General features: G+C 44.2%; 1 protein-coding gene across 1 annotated transcript; it reads left to right on the top strand.

Moving 5' to 3' along the window:
- Positions 1-235: 235 nt before the first annotated feature.
- PARD6B (par-6 family cell polarity regulator beta) lies at positions 236-16,455 on the top strand. The gene is made up of 3 exons (XM_066561761.1): positions 236-401; positions 4,904-5,126; positions 11,868-16,455. Exons 1-3 carry the CDS (start codon positions 336-338, stop codon positions 12,695-12,697), a joined length of 1,119 nt encoding a protein of 372 aa, XP_066417858.1. The 5' UTR covers positions 236-335; the 3' UTR covers positions 12,698-16,455.
- Positions 16,456-18,131: the final 1,676 nt, after the last annotated feature.

Raw genomic sequence — 18,131 nt, 5'->3', positions numbered from 1 at the left:
AGGGCCTGCACCTGCAGCGGGTACAGGAGCACAGAGCCCGCACCGCTCCCGCATCGCTCCCGCGCCGCCGCCTCCATCTTGCGCTGCGGCCGCAGGTGCGCGGCCCCGCCCGTGCGCGGCCCCGCGGAGGCGGCGCAGGCGCGCGAGGGCCCCGCCCCGGTGCCCGGCAGGTGCCGGAGCCGCGCGGCCCCGCCCCGGCCTCGGCCGCGCTGAGGGCGGAGGCGGCGGAGCGGCCGCGGGTGCCGGGGCTCTTGGCTGGGCCGCGCCGCTGCCCGTCCCGCAGCGCTCCGGCGGACACAGGAGCCAGAGCAGCGGACGCAGCGACCGCGCGAGGCATGAACCGGGCTCAGCGCGGGGCCGCGGGCAGCCGCGGCCTGGGCACCATGGAGGTGAAGAGCAAGGTGGGAGCCGCCGCCGCCGCCGCCGCCTGAGGGCCGCGGGCGCGGGGGAAGGAGCGGGCCGGACCTGCGGGGCCGTCGGGCCGCGGTGTCGCTGCGGGGACAGGACGGGGACAGGGACGGCGTCAGCTGCTGACTCACCTGCCCGAGGGGCCGCCGGGGCACGGCCCGCCGGGGCCTGAGCGCTCCGCAGGCCACCGGGCTCGGGCGGGCGGGCCCCGGCGCTCCCTCCCCACCTGGCCCCGCTGCCCCCGGCGGAGATGGTGGGGTCGCTTGCTGGGTGCGCTGTCTGCGGGGAAAAAATATAAATGGTTTTGAGGGGTTTAAAAGAAAACAGGTAAATGGAGTTGGCCCCTGAGTCTCTGGACGGACTGAAAGACGTACAGACAAATATGTACGGAAAGCGTGGGATCACTGGGCCAAGGAGGTGTTTATAGACATGCTTGGGCAGTGGAGTACATGATCTCCAGAGGATCCTTCCAACCCTAACAGTTCTGTGATAATTTGCAAGCGTCAGGATCCTCTATTTGTCCGAATTGCAATGAGTGCGTTTGTTAGTGACTGTTTCTGTAGTTACCTTTTTTCCCTAATGATTATGTCTTTCTGTAGCTTTTTGTGCGGTACAGTGTAGGCTCACAGTAGAGGTGGAGGTGAGCCCTGGCTAGCTTATCCAAAAGTGGAGTTTGCCTTCTCTTAGAGGCCCCGAGAGACTTTTACCCTGGCAGTGTTGCAGGAGTGTGTGCTTGTGTGTTCCCGCAGAGATCACCTGTGTCAGGTGCTCACAGCCTTGCCCAGCTCTGTAAATTCTCCCATGCGTATATCCACTTCTCTTCTGTTTTTAAATTTTTTTTTGATGGTTAGACAAAGTTTTTCTGATAAAATTTAGATATTTTGAGAGAAATTAGATTTTTTTTCTGCTTTATATTTGTAATAATTTCCAATTGTAAAACTGCTGGATGTACAGTATGAGGTGGAGTGTCTCTCTTAGTTAAAGAAATGTTGAGTTAAAGTCCCTTTTTCATTGCCTAGGCAGATTGTAAGTGCGTCCACGTGGGAATGTGTTTTCTTTCCATTGGTGGCCACATGGCTTTCTTGGGTTGTTTTTGAAGTGGGGAGCAGCCTGTGCTCTGCCCCCTCCTTTCCTGCTAGTGAGGTGTTGGAGCAGCAGTGCAGGTGAAGCAGTCAGGACTCGAGCTGTGTGGATGTTTCAGGATAATGTATCATTTAGAGCTGGAACTTCTGGACAGTGTGAGGTTGGTCTCTACAGCCTGAATGAGGCTGATTTCTTTAAAGTGTTCAATTTCCCTGTGGCCTAAACCAGCAAGCACAGGAGTATCAGATAGCAGTTAAGTTAGTACTGTGATGGTGAAGTCTTTCATTTATGCTCTTATAATGTTGAGAATGATCAGTATGATGTGCTTACAAACCCAAATCACTTGTTTCCTCAGCCCTACTGTTTCCCCGCTGTGTGTTTTCCTTGATTTAAAATCTATCTAGGGGATCAGCCCTGGGATGTGTTCCTGGTGTTTGTACAGAGAAATGTAGCCCTAATGAATAGGGATTGTCCCTCAAGTGCATATTATGGAGCAGGATTCAAGGCATTCTTAGAACTACTTGTTACTAATGCATTATTTAACAGCACCTCAATTTAATATCGCAGAGGAGTCATCTTCCTTCTATGAAAATGAGCAATTCTGGAGAGAAAGAAGAAACGCCTGTGTGGGAGGTGGAGGGAGCCATTCCTGTGGAGTGGCCTGGGCTTTGAAGGCTGCTCCATGATGCACAGCTCTTTATTTAGATATTCCAAATCAATAATTGTGCCTCAGCTGACAAGGCTGAGCCCAACTGTGCTTGCAGTTACATGAGCACAATCCTTTTGTTAGTTTAGTTTATTCAGTTTGGGTAACTGCTCTGAGCTTGCCCTGGCGATTCCCGTAGTACTTGAATTCCAGTCAGCCCATTTTCTTGCCTTGGAAAACAAAGCTTTATACCCCAGACTACAGTGCCTAGTGATGGTATGGAACCCCCAAGTTTCTAGTTCTATATAGTCTAGTTCTCTATATATTAAAATTCAGGTTTCCCCCTTTTTCATGACTTGGAATAACATTTTTTTCTGAGTACAATCTTAAAAACTGGTAAGCCAGAGAAGATGACTGCAGCTCATGTTCTGTCAGTGATGGAGACTTGCATCGAGCATCTCTGTGCTGTGTTTCAGAGGACTAAAAAGGGTGACCCATAAATGAGTGTTAAGTGAGCATCCCGGGTGCCTTCGTGGTGTGCTCCATGGCTCCCCTGCCTTCTCCCGGGGGAGGCACAGAGGCAGGAGGGCTTGTGAAGAGCTCAGGTGGCAAGGAGCCTTCTCTGCTTAAGTTACTGCTCTAGGACATCAAGTGCAGGCCTGTTTCATGGGATGGAGGGCAGCATGGGATAGAAATGTCTGCAGACATCTCAGCGGTTCAAATAATGGAATTGCGCTGTTGGACTTGTCTTTTATCTGCTTTCTAATAGTATTGAGCAAACTGTGTTAGGAAATACGAGTGGGTTAGGAGTATTTTGGTATTTGCACCAAATGTATATTAAATAACGTGGAAAAAAATAAAAATCACACGTTTGAAAATCTGGACCTTTGCTTGCAGTGGTAAGATTCAACCTTTATTCCAACCTGAGGGTGCGGTTGTTGGCTTTTTAAAACTTTTATTACTGAATTGTGTTTAAGCTGTGTAATCCTTGAAAGCCAAACAGTTCCGATGTGTGCCGTGCACGGGCAGTTCCTGCGGGGCTCACAGCTGGGGCAGGACCAAGTCCTGCGCTGATGTCACGACTGAGCTCTGCTGCCTCTGACGCGCCGGGAGTTCCTCCCGTGGGCTGGGCTTTTGTTTGTAAGCAGGTACGAATCATCCCTTCTGCCTCATTAGTCAGGGGTAGGGTAATTGCAGGTTTTTTAGAGCAGGAATGTTCCCAGATAATTCCTTTATTTGAAGCTTTTGGAGGAAGGTGGGGTGTTGAAGGTGGAGCTTGTTTTGGGTTAGGTGGTGTTAACGTGCTAACAACGAGGTCCTTGTCTGCTGATTTTCAGTGCTTTGTTTGTATGTGAGAGCTCCGAGGCTTTTATTCTCCAAAGGATTGTAACAGGTGTGAGGTGAAGTGCACCTCCACACCTCCTGTGTGTAAGAGACACCCGAGTATGTGATACTGAGGCTCAAACGTGCACTCAGAGCATTTTGTTCTGGTGCGCTTCTCTCTACTTAAAATTAAACTTGCTAAAGAAATTATTTAAAATCTTTATTTTCACTGTAGGTTAGCAATAGAATTCACACACACAAAAGCAGCCAACTGAGTGTTTTTGAATTATTAGCTTATTATCCTTTTAATTCGTATACAGTCTGTTCTGGTTTTTGTAACCTGGCTGCTGCTATCTCTGGATTCCTTTTGACGTCTCTGGTATGTTGTGTATGTGCCTGATACGGAGGATTTAGAGTAATTTTTATCCAATATTCTGTTTGCTTTGGGTCCTGCCCTTATTAGGCAGAACACCAACATTTTACTAGCTATGTGTGGTAAAAATCACAATTTGTCTAGTCTACATCAAATGCTCATCCTTTTCTTGGCACCCAGTTGAGTCTCTGCCTGCCCCCACTGTATTATTGCCTTAATAAGCAACGTGTTTTAATAAGTGTTTGCTTTAGAGATGATGTAGGAGGCTGAGCTTGAGTGGATTTGTGAGCTGGGTTTTTTGTTGAATGATTATGTTGACTACAAGCAAATGCTACCCCTTAAAGTAGTGTCAGTGACTATTTTTTTTTTTTCCATATTTTCTGAACCTTACCAGATTTGGAAAATCCAGGTTCTATACCCTGGATAGAACCCTGATTTAAAAGACCGTTGCAATCAAGACTTGAGCCTTGCTCATGCGCAGGAATCTTCTGAATGCTCTTAAAGGCAGTGGCTGTCGCCTCTGTCATCTCGGAGCTGAGATCAGCTCCCCGGAGCTGGGCTGCACGCGGGTTGTGCTGAAAGGCAGCAGCTCTTCCTGTGGTCCTGGGGCCATTTTCACTTCCTGCCCAAGCAGCCGGGGCTGTGAAGGCTGCTCAGCCTTGCTGGGTGACCCACGGTTGTGTAACAATCTCTGCACGCTGTTCTCAAGGGCACGGGTAGTTGTCAGAACCGAATTCCAGGTAGGCACACAGCACAGGCTGTTACTCCCAGCCCTGCTTTCAGTGCCACAGCAGTGCTGCCTGCAGCCATCCCTGCCCCGGTCCGTCACTCAGTGCTCCCGTTAAATGGAGCAGTGGAACAGCCCTGGCACGCTCAAAGGTACACATTTCACCAGCTACAAAACTAGTTCTAACTTCGGGGAAAAAACAACTGTTTTCACTGACTGCTTTATACCATGTCAAAATTGTTTGTTGTAGGTTTTAGTGCACTTTTAATTCCATACCATTTCTGGTTTAACATTAAATAATCGTTGCTTCCATTTTAATGATGTAAGATGTATTTTGTTGTAGTTTGGGGCAGAATTTCGACGATTTTCTCTGGAGAGATCGAAGCCTGGAAAGTTTGAGGAGTTCTATGGATTACTGCAGCACGTGCACAAGATCCCAAACGTTGATGTTCTGGTGGGGTACACGGACATTCACGGAGACCTGCTGCCTATCAATAATGATGACAATTATCACAAAGCAGTCTCTACAGCCAATCCTCTCCTCAGGATTTTCATTCAGAGAAAAGGTAAGAGCACTTGAAGAATGTGAATCATCTGTTCATCCAGTTGCAGTGTGATGTATGGAGGAAAAAACCCTTCAGTCCTATTTCTTCATGTCAAATTCCGTAATAATTATGAGTCATGAAAGGTATTCACAACTTGTCTCTCTTGCAAGAGCTTCCTCAGGCAACCTATTTATACTTTGTGATATTTTGCTTATATTTAGTTGAGTTAAAGTCAAGTTAAATCTCTAGCAAATGCTTCTTTCTGGTTTTATGTAAGCAGATGAAAATAAACTTTTAACCTCTAAGGTTTTCTGCTCTGTATGTTGGATACTTTTCACTGAAAATTCCAGTCTTGATCAGACAAGAAGATAGACCATTACAGGATGGAAGGTAATATCAAAAATGTTATTACATGAAGTATTAAATGCAATATTAAAATATAAATTCAAGACTAACTTTGTAATATGCTACTCTTATCACACTTTCCTAATAAAACATCTTGAAGTTTTCAGTTTCCAAGCTTATATCAGTTAGCAAACCTCAGGAGTGAGGGCTGCTTGCTTTGATGGTTTGCCTGTAAAAGTACTGTGTCTGCTCTGGTTACGTGTTCCTACTGTCTGCTTTTGTTCATTAAGGGAAAAAAATCCAATTGGAAGTTTGTATTTGTTCTTGTGGTGTTGTTCCAGGTTGTTGTGAAGACAGGCATCTTTTCCTTAGAAAATGCTTGGGCATCAGAACCTTTTGTCAACTCCCACTCCAAAAAGTGAACAACTCCACAAGAGCCTGACACAAACCCAATATTCATAACCAGTGTGGCTGCTTGGCAGCTGCTGGGTGCTGGCAAAATGTTTGTTTTGTTTGTGTTGATAGTATAGAGTGTGCTCTAAGGCCTGTGCTCTCAGTGCTGAAGTGCCAAAGGCATGAAGCATTTCCTTTAGCAGAACCTGGAGAGAGACAAGGCCTGTGATTCCATCTAATCCCCTACAGTAGCCATATGACAGGAAGGGATAAGCCCCTTTGTCAGACTGGGATTATTGAGTTTATATTTTAACACCATATGGTTTTTAGATTGTTCCTACTGTGACAGGTCCAGCGTTGCCTGTTCCTAGTGTTGTGTTTATCATGCACCTTTAGTTTCCTACAGTCCTTTACCTTGATTTGATCCAGGTGGATTATTTGTTACTACTCTGGTGCCAGGAGTTGATAGAATGCACAAAAGTAGAAGATGATGATTCCATTTTAGTTTATCAGAACAAGAATTGATGAGTAGGAAAAGCTGTGCAGGAAGTTCCAGGTGTCACTGCCTTCCCTTGGGCACGAGAGCCTTCTGCCTCTGGAGTTTCAGGGAATAAAGAGCCCAGGCTGGCACCACAGTCCCCACTGCATTTTGCTGGGAATTAGTTGTGATCACACTGATCACATCCATTGATGAAATTGGGGCTTTGCCTTTACTGACATCTTTGCATGACTGACTACTTTACATCAGAGTAGATGTTTGTTTGATGGAAAATACAGAAACAACTTTATTCTGTATTTAATTTGTGATGGTTTGCCTGTAACCAAGGCTGGATTGGTGGAGTTAAGGATGGTTCATATTTTGTGCAGTGTGATTTAAGTGTCCTTAATTCACAGATTGCAGCAACCTTACTGGCTCTGCCTCTGGAATGGGAAAGAAATGTCTTCGCAGATACCTGCTATTGATGGGGCTGCTTTGATCTGGGCTGGTTTGGAACTATATTAAGTGACACAAGTTACTTTTCCACCTGCAAGGCTACTTGTGGCTTTCATGCATTCTCTTCAATCAGCTGAAAAGTTTTTGTGGGTTTTGTAATGGAACTTTGACTTCTTTTGTATTTCCAGCAGCAGTAGTTGGGAATTTAAGATCTTTGAAAAAAAGCCACTGTGGGGAAAGAGAGAGAAAGTGTTTTGATTCTTTATAATCTATGAAATTTTTATCATACTGTCTTAACTATTTAGAAACTTCAAGTAATTTGTGCAAAGCCAACTTGAGGTATGAGCAGACTGCAGTGAAATCTAATGTAAATAGTATTAACTTCTTAGTATATTGCATCCAAGGAACACCTTGAGGGGTTGAAATGGGAGCTGCAAGATGTTTTGCTTCTACTAATAAGCAATGGTTGTGATAATGGGACTCCAGAATTTGGGAAGTGTTATGCCAGAGTAACAACTCTTCTCTTTCCTGTTTGATTTTGACTTCTCATTTCTGAAAGCTTTGTTTGTCCAGAACACTTATGTGGCTTGGTTGATGTGATGTGGTAAAAAACCTAGAGATCCTGTAATGAAATCACAAATTATTCCTCTCAGGGTCCTCTAACTGTATTTCACAAAATTCCTTTAAAATACTTTATAAACTGCTCCAGTGCTAAAATCCAAACTGGGGCTTGATGTTGCTGAAGTCAGGATTGGCTGTCAGCTTGCAGAAAACATTCCTCACTGGAATTTCATTCTGCAGTTTAACAGATTAACAGGTACTGTTGACATCTGGTATTTAAAGGTTAAACTGATGTATTGTGATTAAATCCAGATGTATGGGAGTCACTCTGTCTGTGAGAAAAACCCTTCTGAAGAGAAAATGGAGGGGAACAGTCTGCATAGGCTGAAGGGCAGCTTGATGTGGGGAGCTTTGCATTGTAAATACAAGAACAGCAGAGATAACAGAAGATACATTTCATTATAATGTCCTTAACAGTCCCTCGAAGGATTCTAAATTACAGTATCCAACTCCTGCAAGTTCTGCATGGATGTGGCTGTATTTAGAGAGAAATGGGTTCTTTGGTTAATCCACTTGTGCCTCTTGAGAGACACTTTGTCACTGAGAAGCTTTACTTTGCTGAGAAGTAAGAGCAGTTGGCTTTTTAAACAGCTCTTTGTAGACTAGCCTAGCTGTTCTGAGGCCTCTTCCTAAAAACACAGCTTGCTTTCCTAAAACCATATTTTGTTATATTTCATGACTAAATAGGAGGAGATTTGTTGGGTCATATTTAAAAAATGCTAAATTGCATCTCTGTTCAAATACGCTAACTACTTGGGGCTTTGAAAATTGAATTCTTAACGGGTAACTCTACATTGATTTGCAAACGGGTCAGGAAAATATTTCAAAAATCTGTCTTCAATAACATTAAATTGAAACCAGATTTGCCATTTGTGGGCTTTTGTTTTCAATTTCATGTCATAAGTCTGTACAGATCGGTGCCACCTTGAGCTTGAAACTGCTGGGGGGAGAAATCCTTCCTGCCCTGTGTGGACCTTCTCCTTCACACTATCTGTAGTTAACACCTTGTCCTTTGGCTGTAGGCCAAAATATTTTTGCCGGGGCTTTAAACTGATTAGTGAGGTGCCAGAACAAAGATGCCTTTGTACTTGAGAGTACTGCTTTAGAAAACTTGTTTAGCAGTGGAAGAGAGGTTACCCAGAGTGTGCTGTTCTGGTGACGTTTGGGGAGATGAGTTTATCAACCTTCCACTATTTTTTTTCCTCACACATTCTCTAACCTTAACTGTTTATCTTAAGATTTGTGCTAGTTCTGAATTATTTAACTATTAAGAGCAGTTATAATGAAAAAAAACTTTCCCTCTGGTTTGTCAGAGTTTCTTAAATGTTTTGACATCTGGCTTGCAGTTTTGGGATGCTTTTACTTTAGCCATGTGTTCTGTAACTTAAGAAAGTTACTAAAAACAAAACCACCAGCTCAATTTAAGACTTCTGATTTGTCTTCTGAAAGAGACTTTAAAGTTCCTTTCTTTTCCAAGAAATGTTTTTCTACTCTTAATTTTTGTTTAAAAACTCCTTTGGAATCTGTTATTTGCATACAAAGATTTACATAATATTTCTTTCAAAGCCAGTCCTGTTGCAGCTGATCTTTGTGCTTCTCTGCTAACTGGAAAAAATTGATTAGGACAGGAGTTCCCAGCTGATAGTTGTGGAAGGCAGCCTGGGAGGTGGTTTCTGTGAAGGAAGTTGGGAACAGTTCGAAATCTAACTTGGGTAAAGAGCACAAACTGTCTTTGATCATTTACAGGACATGATAGATCTACTTGGATGTAATAAATTTGTTTGTGTATCTAGCTCATGCCAGACTTCCTGCAGGGTGTGTGTCCTGCCATGAAGGTGAAGAAGCCTTATAGCCACTGTGGCAAGCTGGGATCATTGAATGCTTTACATATTTGATATGGCAGAATAGGTAAAATACCACAGTCTAATTCTCTGACCTTGTGCACTTTGAATTTAAGGAGAAAACCCCATCAACTGAACACCTTTACATGTTGCAATGACAGGGGAGAACACTCGTGGCAGAGTCAGTCCTGACAAAGCTTTGCTGTCCTGTTTTCTCATGCCTTTTTCTAAACCAGCAGCTGTACTAAGAGCAGCAGGAGCCGAGTGCTGGGGTGGCACCAGCCTGCTGGGACCTGTGTCCTGGAGCCCTCAGCAGCAGCTTGCACTTCAGCAGGAGTGAGTGCAAGTGTTACCTTGTATTTAAAGTTAGACCTGTCTAGGATTGGATTTCACAATTGTCCTTTCCAGGTTGTTTTGTAAACAGTTGTAGTTCTAAATAAAAAAAAGAGAAGCTATTGCACCTCATTGAATTGCAAAAATTCTTTCAGTGAAACACCAGATGTCTAACTGGAAACTGGTTGGATGGGTTGTCAGGGGAGATAAGGGCAAAACTTCTGTCACTTTTCCCTTTGATCATAAATTTTTAGCAAACATGAAAAGAATTGTTCCATGTTGTCTGAAAAGTGAGTATGTTGTCAGCAGTGAATGGAGTACAGGGGTTTAACCAGCTGATCTTAGTCAGTCAGACATTCCAAAGGGCCATCTACAGAGAAAAGGCTGAGAGCTTGCATTTCTGTAGGTGTTTCACTTCAGACACTGCTCACCTGTTAAAAGGCTTTGGCTGGAGAGATTGAATGGTTTTTTAATGCACCAGCTCTTCAACACAGCTGACCTAACGCTCTTAGACATGTAACAATCAGATTTTAGGCTATTTCTAAAGCCTTTGTGCTTGATGTTAAGATCTAATGTTATATTAATTAAACCTTAAATTACAAAGTAACTGAGATTGCTAGAGAAGTGCCTTCAGGCTATAGTAGGGCTGTGTGAATTAGGTATCTTCAGAAATAACTCCTGATTGTGTGAGTTAAATTGTTGAATAACTTTATCTATAAACATCAGTGCAAAAGATGCTTTGTGTTTAGCAAACAGCTAAGCAAGAGCTTTGCCTTCTTTATGGTGTAATTATTTTTTTAAACAAAAGAAATAAAAAAGAGATGTAAATGAGGCCATCATCAGGACACATTTTTCTAAAACATGTTGATGAACTATTGTGTACACACAAGCCAGGAGTTAACAATAAATCCCTTTGAGGGTTTTTTTTGTGGGCTAATTTAAATTTGTTTCTTTTCTTCTTGTCCTTTATCTTTTAGAGTACCAGGTCTAAGACAGCCTTCCTAGAGCAGCCAAAGCACTGTTCTTGTTTTCAGCAGCCCTAAAGGCTGGGAAGGGAAGGGAAGGGAGGAGTTGGTGTTACATGCTGCAGTAGTGTTAGCCTCTTGCTCTAGGAGTACTTTCTCTGGTCTATTTTGCTTGAAGCGTCTGAGGAGTCCAAATGTAACTGGTTCATGTCTGTATATCTCAGCCTCAGAAGCAAATGCACTCAGTGATTTCCTCAGCAGCTGGCAGCTGTCCTGAAATGCCACCAGGGCAGCATTGCCACAGTCAGACTAGTCCACAGATTGAATGTATAACCATTCTTCCACTTTCTTGGCTCTACCAATGGCATCTGAATGGGATAATACAAAGAAATCCCAACTTCTCTGGGTCCTGGGGTTAGTGCAGTCCAGTTCTGCATGATTATTGGGGTTTTTCCCTGCAGAACAAAGATGTGTGTAGTCTGAGTGATTGCATTCTATTTACGAGTGTAAATCAGAGGAAGCTCAGATCTGAATGTATTTAGGTTGATTCTTTTTGGTGAGTTATTGCGTATTAAAATGAAAAATGGAACCTTTGGTAAATAAGCATTTCAGAAATCAGTATTGCTTCCGCAGAACATGTTTTCTTGTCCCTTACAAGTAGTTGTGGGACTAATATGTTTTCTTTTGGATTTTTTTAAGCTCTAAGCCATTTGCCTATTCCTGTATCAAGTTGTGGCAGTTACAGCATTGCCTGCATGAACAGTTTTGCTTGAAGTATTTGTGTGCGAGGTCTCTTTGTTTCTGCTCCACAGCCATTTTACCTACATGGCGTGGGGGCAGGGAAGAGTGCAGAATGGAATAAGCCTTCTGGAGTTTGAATCCAGGTCACTTGGCTGCCTCCCAGTAACTAGGCAATAATAGGCACGCTGGCTGCTTTCCCTTTTTCATTCTTTCTTTTCCAATGATCTGAAACCTGAGGAGAGAAAACTAGCAAGTGGAATTACTCTGAATAAAATTAAAATGTTTCTAGGAATGTACTCACTCTTTCCATTCTACCCTTTTTCAGGCAGCTGTAGCTCTTTGTGTCTGCTGCTGACTGCTTTTAATTTCTTTTGCGCACACTCTTTCCTTCAGTAGTAGAAAACCAAAAGTATTCCAAACTTTGTGTTTCATAACATTAAAGCTTTTGTTTCACGAGTAGAGAGGAATTCTTCTGTGGTAGTAAGGCTAACACCTTGTAGAGGAGCTGTTGGCCTCTGCTGAGCTAACACATGGGAGCAGTGCGGCCTGGCTGCTGCGGGCTCTGATCCCCGTGCGCTCTGTCTTACAGAGGATGCAGACTACAGTGCCTTCGGGACGGACACCATGACGAGGAAGAAGAACGTCTTATCCAACGTGCTACGTCCGGACAACCACAAGAAGAAGCCCCACATTGTCATTAGCATGCCCCAGGACTTCAGGCCCGTGTCCTCCATCATAGACGTGGATATTCTGCCCGAGACCCACCGCAGGGTGCGGCTCTACAAGTACGGCACCGACAAACCGCTGGGCTTCTACATCCGCGACGGCTCCAGCGTCAGGGTCACCCCGCACGGGCTGGAGAAGGTGCCGGGCATTTTCATATCCAGGCTGGTCCCCGGGGGGCTGGCTCAGAGCACGGGCCTGCTGGCTGTCAACGATGAGGTGCTGGAGGTGAACGGCATTGAGGTGTCAGGAAAAAGCCTCGATCAAGTTACAGACATGATGATTGCCAACAGCCGCAACCTGATCATCACGGTCAGACCCGCCAACCAGAGGAACAACGTCGTGAGGAACAGTCGGACTTCGGGCAGCTCCGGCCAGTCCACTGAGTCCAGCCTCCCCAGCAGCACTCCAAACGTGCTGGGCAGTCTGCTGCAAGGAGAGGAGGAGAGCGATGAGGAGGACATTATTATTGAAGACAGCGGCGAGCCACAGCAGATCCCAAAAGCTACGCCTGCCAGCGAAAGCATAGAATCCTTATCACAAATTGAACTCCTCCACGAGTCCACACAAAATGGATTCCTTCCTTCCAGTGAGATGAGCTTGAATCACTCAACAGGCAGCATTAGCATGGAGTATGAAGCCCCAGAGCCAGGCCGTAAGTCCTTAGAGGAAGATGGAACTATAATAACACTATGAAATGACACTGGTGTACTTTGTATAAGTAAGGATGCCATACATGTTTTAATTGGGCTTAATATGTAACACACTTTATACCTCTCCATCTACCAAGCACTGCAGTTAGATTAAAAGGAAGGAAAAAAGTAAAATCAAGAAATTCAAAATTACATAAGTTGACTAACTTCATTAATTCTGCACTTCAATGTAAATAATTCACAAAGCTGGACAATAATTGATAAATAGCTGAAATTGAATGAGGAAAATTTAAATTGAAAATGAAGGATAGCTAAGAGATGGCTGTGAGCTTTCTTTTAAAGGTACTTGATTTTTATTGTTTTTTTATGCCGTATACTACTGGTTCTATAGCAGTAACCTTGCTCACCTGTGTGGCTGACCACCTCCCAGGCTGTGGTTTCACCTTCCTCTGAAGGGCTGCTTTGTGTGATGGAGCTGCCCCAGCCACATCACTGCTGTTCTGCTGCTGCTCCGCTGGCAGAGCTGTGCGTGGGCTCTGGCAAGAGGGACCTGGAGAGGGCCAGAGGTGGCTGGGAAGGGAGGGGGGACTGGTCTGGCCCTGGCTGACACAGGGGCAGCAGGGCTCTGTGGGCAGTGGGGTTTGGAGGTCACTGTTCCTTTGTGAGTGAATGTGCAACCACAGGCGTGATAGTCAGGCACCATTACTGGTTTTAATGGCCAGGCTTGCTTTTAATGACTCTGATTTGGAAATTCAGATGTGAAAGTCTTAACACTAATGCATCAAAGACCTGTTCTCATTCTAGTTTGTAATATTTAAGGATATAATTTGATTTAGTTATTGATCCCAGTAAATTACAAACAAATCAAATGTAAACTTAATGCTATGGAAATAGCATAATGCAATCTCTGTTACACTTGCAGTCCTAGTAGAAACTGTAATGATTTCTACTAGCAAAGGTTTGTTGGAATGAGTCTGGATTGTATATAAGTGACTTTCTTCAAACCTGAACAAGTTAGAACAGTCTTGTTAAATCCCTGGATTAAAAAAAGTTTTAAATGAGAATGAGGCTTTTCTACACCTTGTTTGAGCCATGTGATATTAACTTATTCATTACTAGGAACTGCTCTGTAAATGCAGATTGTTCTGTGCCCCTGGCTGGGTGTTGTGGGTATTACAGTGTTGCTCTGTGTGCAAACACTGATGACAAGTCCTGATGCTGCAAGAGCAAAGGTGTGTGTGTGTAACCACTGCACTCGCTGGGACAGCTGCAGGGGAGGCTTCTGCCATTGTTTTATCCTTCCCCTTTTTGTATCTCCCACCTTACCCCTTCGGCCCTTGGTTCCCAACCAGACCCTCCTCTGGGAACAGAACTTGTAGCAGGAAATGAGCTGGGACCAATAGGACTGGGGAGAAGGATCTCCCCAGGGATGCCACGGCCTCTGTCAGGAGGAGTGGGGTGCTGCCAGTTCTGTCCTTGGTCCTGTGCTCCCCAGAGCAGCAGTCAGGTGCTTGGCAGTGTGTTCCACCCTCTGGGAAGGTGTGATGATGGGAAGGGAGACTGACCCCTTTCTTTTTTTCCCCTCAGTCTATTTGAGGAAAATCTACCTCTGGTAACTTTACTAACAGGAGACCAACTCAACTGTAAGTTTAATGGTAGGGCATCCGTAAAAGTCCTCACAGACTGTCAGAGCCTAAACCTGTGTTTGTTTCAGGTTTTTGTGATGGTGCAAACACTGCTGCACAAACAAATCCCTGCTGTTTGATGTTACAAAGTGCACATTGGAAGTTAGTATCTGATGAGCAGTTTTCTCAAACCTACAATGCCATTGGAGTCCAAGATGCCAAGAGAGGCATCCATCCCTCTTAGGGTTTATGGAGAATAGGCACAGCAGGCAGTGATACTCTGCAAACACAGGTGAGGGGCTCTTTTGTTACACTTATTTATGGTTTCTTAGTGTGTGTGTGTGTGTGGAGAGCCCTGGAATCTTTTACAAGAGCAAGATCTTTCAAGTGTGTCTTACTTGTTTTGCTAATAATTATTGAAAATGAAGTAACTACATCCCCTTAGTGTGAAATGAGCAAAAGGAATGTTCATTCTGCAACATGGAGACTTTACCTGTGCATGTTTTCTCTCAGTGCTGCTCTACACTTCCTTTCTTTATGGAAGATTGTTTACTTTGACAATATCTTTATTTTCCTTTGTCAAAAGACTTTCCTTCCTGTATGAAATCACCAGTGGAGGGTGAGACTCATTATTCTGCTAGTTTGCACTTCTGTGCCTTTGGTTTACTTGAATGTATTGTGAATAATCAAAGGAATAAAGGCACTTGGATGGGAAGAGAAGAGAGGTCCAGAGGTACAGAGAATGAACTGGTAGTGCACTTAATGCAGGTGAAACGTTTTCATTCCATGCAAATCCACTCTGGGGCTGGTGCGGCCCGTGAGGATTCTGAAGCTCAGATCACAGCTGGAAGGATGGAGTCGCCTGGGAGGGCTGAGTCTGGCCAGGAGCCTGGGCAGGTGCCAGCCCTGAGGCTGCTGTGCTGCCAGGCACGTGTGTGGCTGGTCTGAATAATATTGATGCCAGTATTAAGGACTTGTAGAAATTTAACCGAGGTCCTTCTCTAAACTGCATGAGACTTCATCTCTTAGGACCTGTCCTGCAAACTGAGTAATCTAAACGTGAGATCATGTTCTTTTTGACGTAGATCATGTTCTGTTTCACAGAAATTGGGTGACATGTAGTAAAACTAAGCATTTGGGACTTGATAAAAAAGAATAAAACTGAAGAATGTGTATTTACAGTTATAATGACAGACTGCACAGCATGCAATTGCTTAACACTGCAGTTACCATAAAGTTTCTAAAGTTCTTCCATATCTTACTAATACATACACTGTTAATTACAAAAGATTTTTAAATTGCTACTTCGGGATGATCAATGGTTGATTATGAGTGGCTAAATTTAATTTTATATATAAATGATACTGGGCTTCAGTATAGGGTTTTTTAAAATATGCTGATATTGTTAGCCTTTCATTCACTACCTCCTAAATTTTTAACATCTATACTGTTTTCTCCCTGGAAGACAATACTTACAGGCTTGACTGTTTTATATAGATTTTATCTATAGCTAAGAAAAGGAGAAAGAATTCCAGAAGTGATAGTGAGGATGCTGCGCATGATTGACAATGTTACGCTGCTATTGATGTAATCTGTGTATTAAGTATCCTGTGTGTGTAAATTGTATTTTCAATCCAGATTTTATAAATTAATTTATGAAATACCCAAATTATTTCAGAATGAAATGAAAAACTAAAATTCCTTTGACTAGTGTTATATGTTGTGTACATGCACAGAGGGGGACAAGTGATTCCTCCCTGGTGGTTGGGAGATCCAAGTGCACCTTAATAGGAAGAACGAATTCTTAATAGAATTAAGATGCATTTACTTTAAAGTTCTGCTGTGGTACTGGAGAAGTCAAGCCTAACTGTGAATCATATGTTTTTTTCCACACCTGAATTAAATTTAGGACAATGTTCTCACAAGCTGTCTTTAACATGTGTATTTTTGTGAATATTATGTATTTTCTAATTAAATTTTACTTGCAATGTGATTTTTACATGAATGAACTTGTTTAAAATGTCAAATATCAGTATTTTTCTTACAACTTTATTGTATAACGTACATTGGTATCTCACCGAATGAAGATTGATTTTACAAAAATCAAGCTAGATGTAGTTGTATATTAGTCTTATATTTTTACAGACCAAAATAATAAATGGATATAGAAATGAAATGTTTTTTTCTTAATTACTTTGTCAGATAAAATGAGGAAGAATGTATTCTTTTTCTCAAGTGTGACAACAGCTGGGGTTACTATTTCTCTGGTGGCCAGGGGAGCAGGCAGTGTTTTCCTGTATTATATTTCCAGTATTCTCCATGTGTCCCTGTGCCCCCGCTGGAGCAGAGCTGTGCCCCTGGGCAGTCCCTCAGTGCTGCTGCTCTCTGTGCTGTGCTGGCTCCTGGCACAGGTTCAGGTCCCTCCTGCTGTCACCTGTGTCAGCTGCTGCTGCTGCTGCTGGGGACGCTGTCACTGCTGCTGTGAGTATCTCTAGAAGTGTCCATGGGACAGCTTGAACTCAACCCCATTTCACTTACAACTGTTTCCTCCTGCCTTGGCAGCCCTAGTAAACATTTACCCAGGGCGGAGAGACTGGGCTGTGCTCAGCCCTTGGCCTGTGGCTCTTGTTCCTGCTGCTTTGGGGCTGAGCACAGAGTTCTGCCTGCACCTCCTTCGTGTCTGTGGGCCTGGTTTGTCTGTGTGCTCAGGGCTCTGCATCCCTGCAGACAGAGGGCCTGGTTTGTCTGTGTGCTCAGGGCTCTGCATCCCTGCAGACAGAGCCCTGGGGAGGGACAGCAAGGCTGGGATCAGCAGTGCCTCTGAGTGCAGCCCAGAGAACCCAGGCTGCTGCCCTGGGCACTGGAGGGGCTTGGAGCTGGGGGAGCTGTGCTCTCTCTGCACAGGACACTGGGAAGGAAGGCTGGAAGCAGAGTGGCGTTCCTGGCACGCTGAGAGCTCTGCAGTGCATCCTCTGCCCTGGTCCCAGCAGAGCGAAGGCTGAGGAGCTGTCCTTGGGAATGGCTGTCAGAGGATGGAGTGAGCCTGACGGGGCTGGCTCTGCAGAGCAGGCACGGCACAGCAGCTGAGTGGGACTGCCAGGGAAGGAGGCTTAGTGCACTCACACAGGTCAGCAATGCTGCTTCTGCAGAGCACTCGTACCCACTGCAGTCTTCTTAAAACAGAAACTTATTTCAAGGAAGACAAAGTTTCCCTCCTGCTGCCTCCTTGAGGAAGGAATGCAGCTGTTAAGTGCATCTGTCCTTTAAACCCAGGAGCATTTCACTTTTCTCAAGGTGATGAGCTCTTAAAGCATTAGGACTTGGGTTATTTTATGAAATTGAAAATTCATGTATGCTTACAGATACAGTATTTTCATAAGTAATCAAGTGGAAGTCCTACTCTCCCTATAACAACAGGAGAAAGATTTAGACTAGTGCTAAATATTCCTTTGAAGTTTTTTTTTTTTTTATCCTCAGATTACCTGTGGCATTCTACAGACTTTCCAGAAGTCTTCTGAGTATGTGTTCCTTGCAATACAAGTGTCACACTCAGATACTGGGATGGAGTTGCACATGGTAATGCTAGAGGGGGAAAATCAGCTTTAAGGTAGTTTCATAAATGGCTTGCAATGCTAACACGAGGGAAGATGTGCTGGATGGTAACAATATTCTTGGATGCTGTAGAAGTATGCAGTAAATGGCACAGCTGGTCCTTGGGGAGGCGAGACTGCAGCCCAGATGTAGGAATTCAGACTCCTTGTGCAGCTCTGACACATCACTTGTGTACTTTTCCTCTCACACAGGAGACAAATCTGTCTCAGGGGACTTGATGTCATGTGCTTGATTTAAAAG

This window comes from Molothrus aeneus, chromosome 17, assembly GCF_037042795.1.
Source record: "Molothrus aeneus isolate 106 chromosome 17, BPBGC_Maene_1.0, whole genome shotgun sequence".
Taxonomy (NCBI): Eukaryota; Metazoa; Chordata; class Aves; order Passeriformes; family Icteridae; genus Molothrus; species Molothrus aeneus.
The sequence above is the reverse complement of the archived record's forward strand: the minus strand, read 5'-3'. Positions and strand labels throughout refer to the sequence as shown.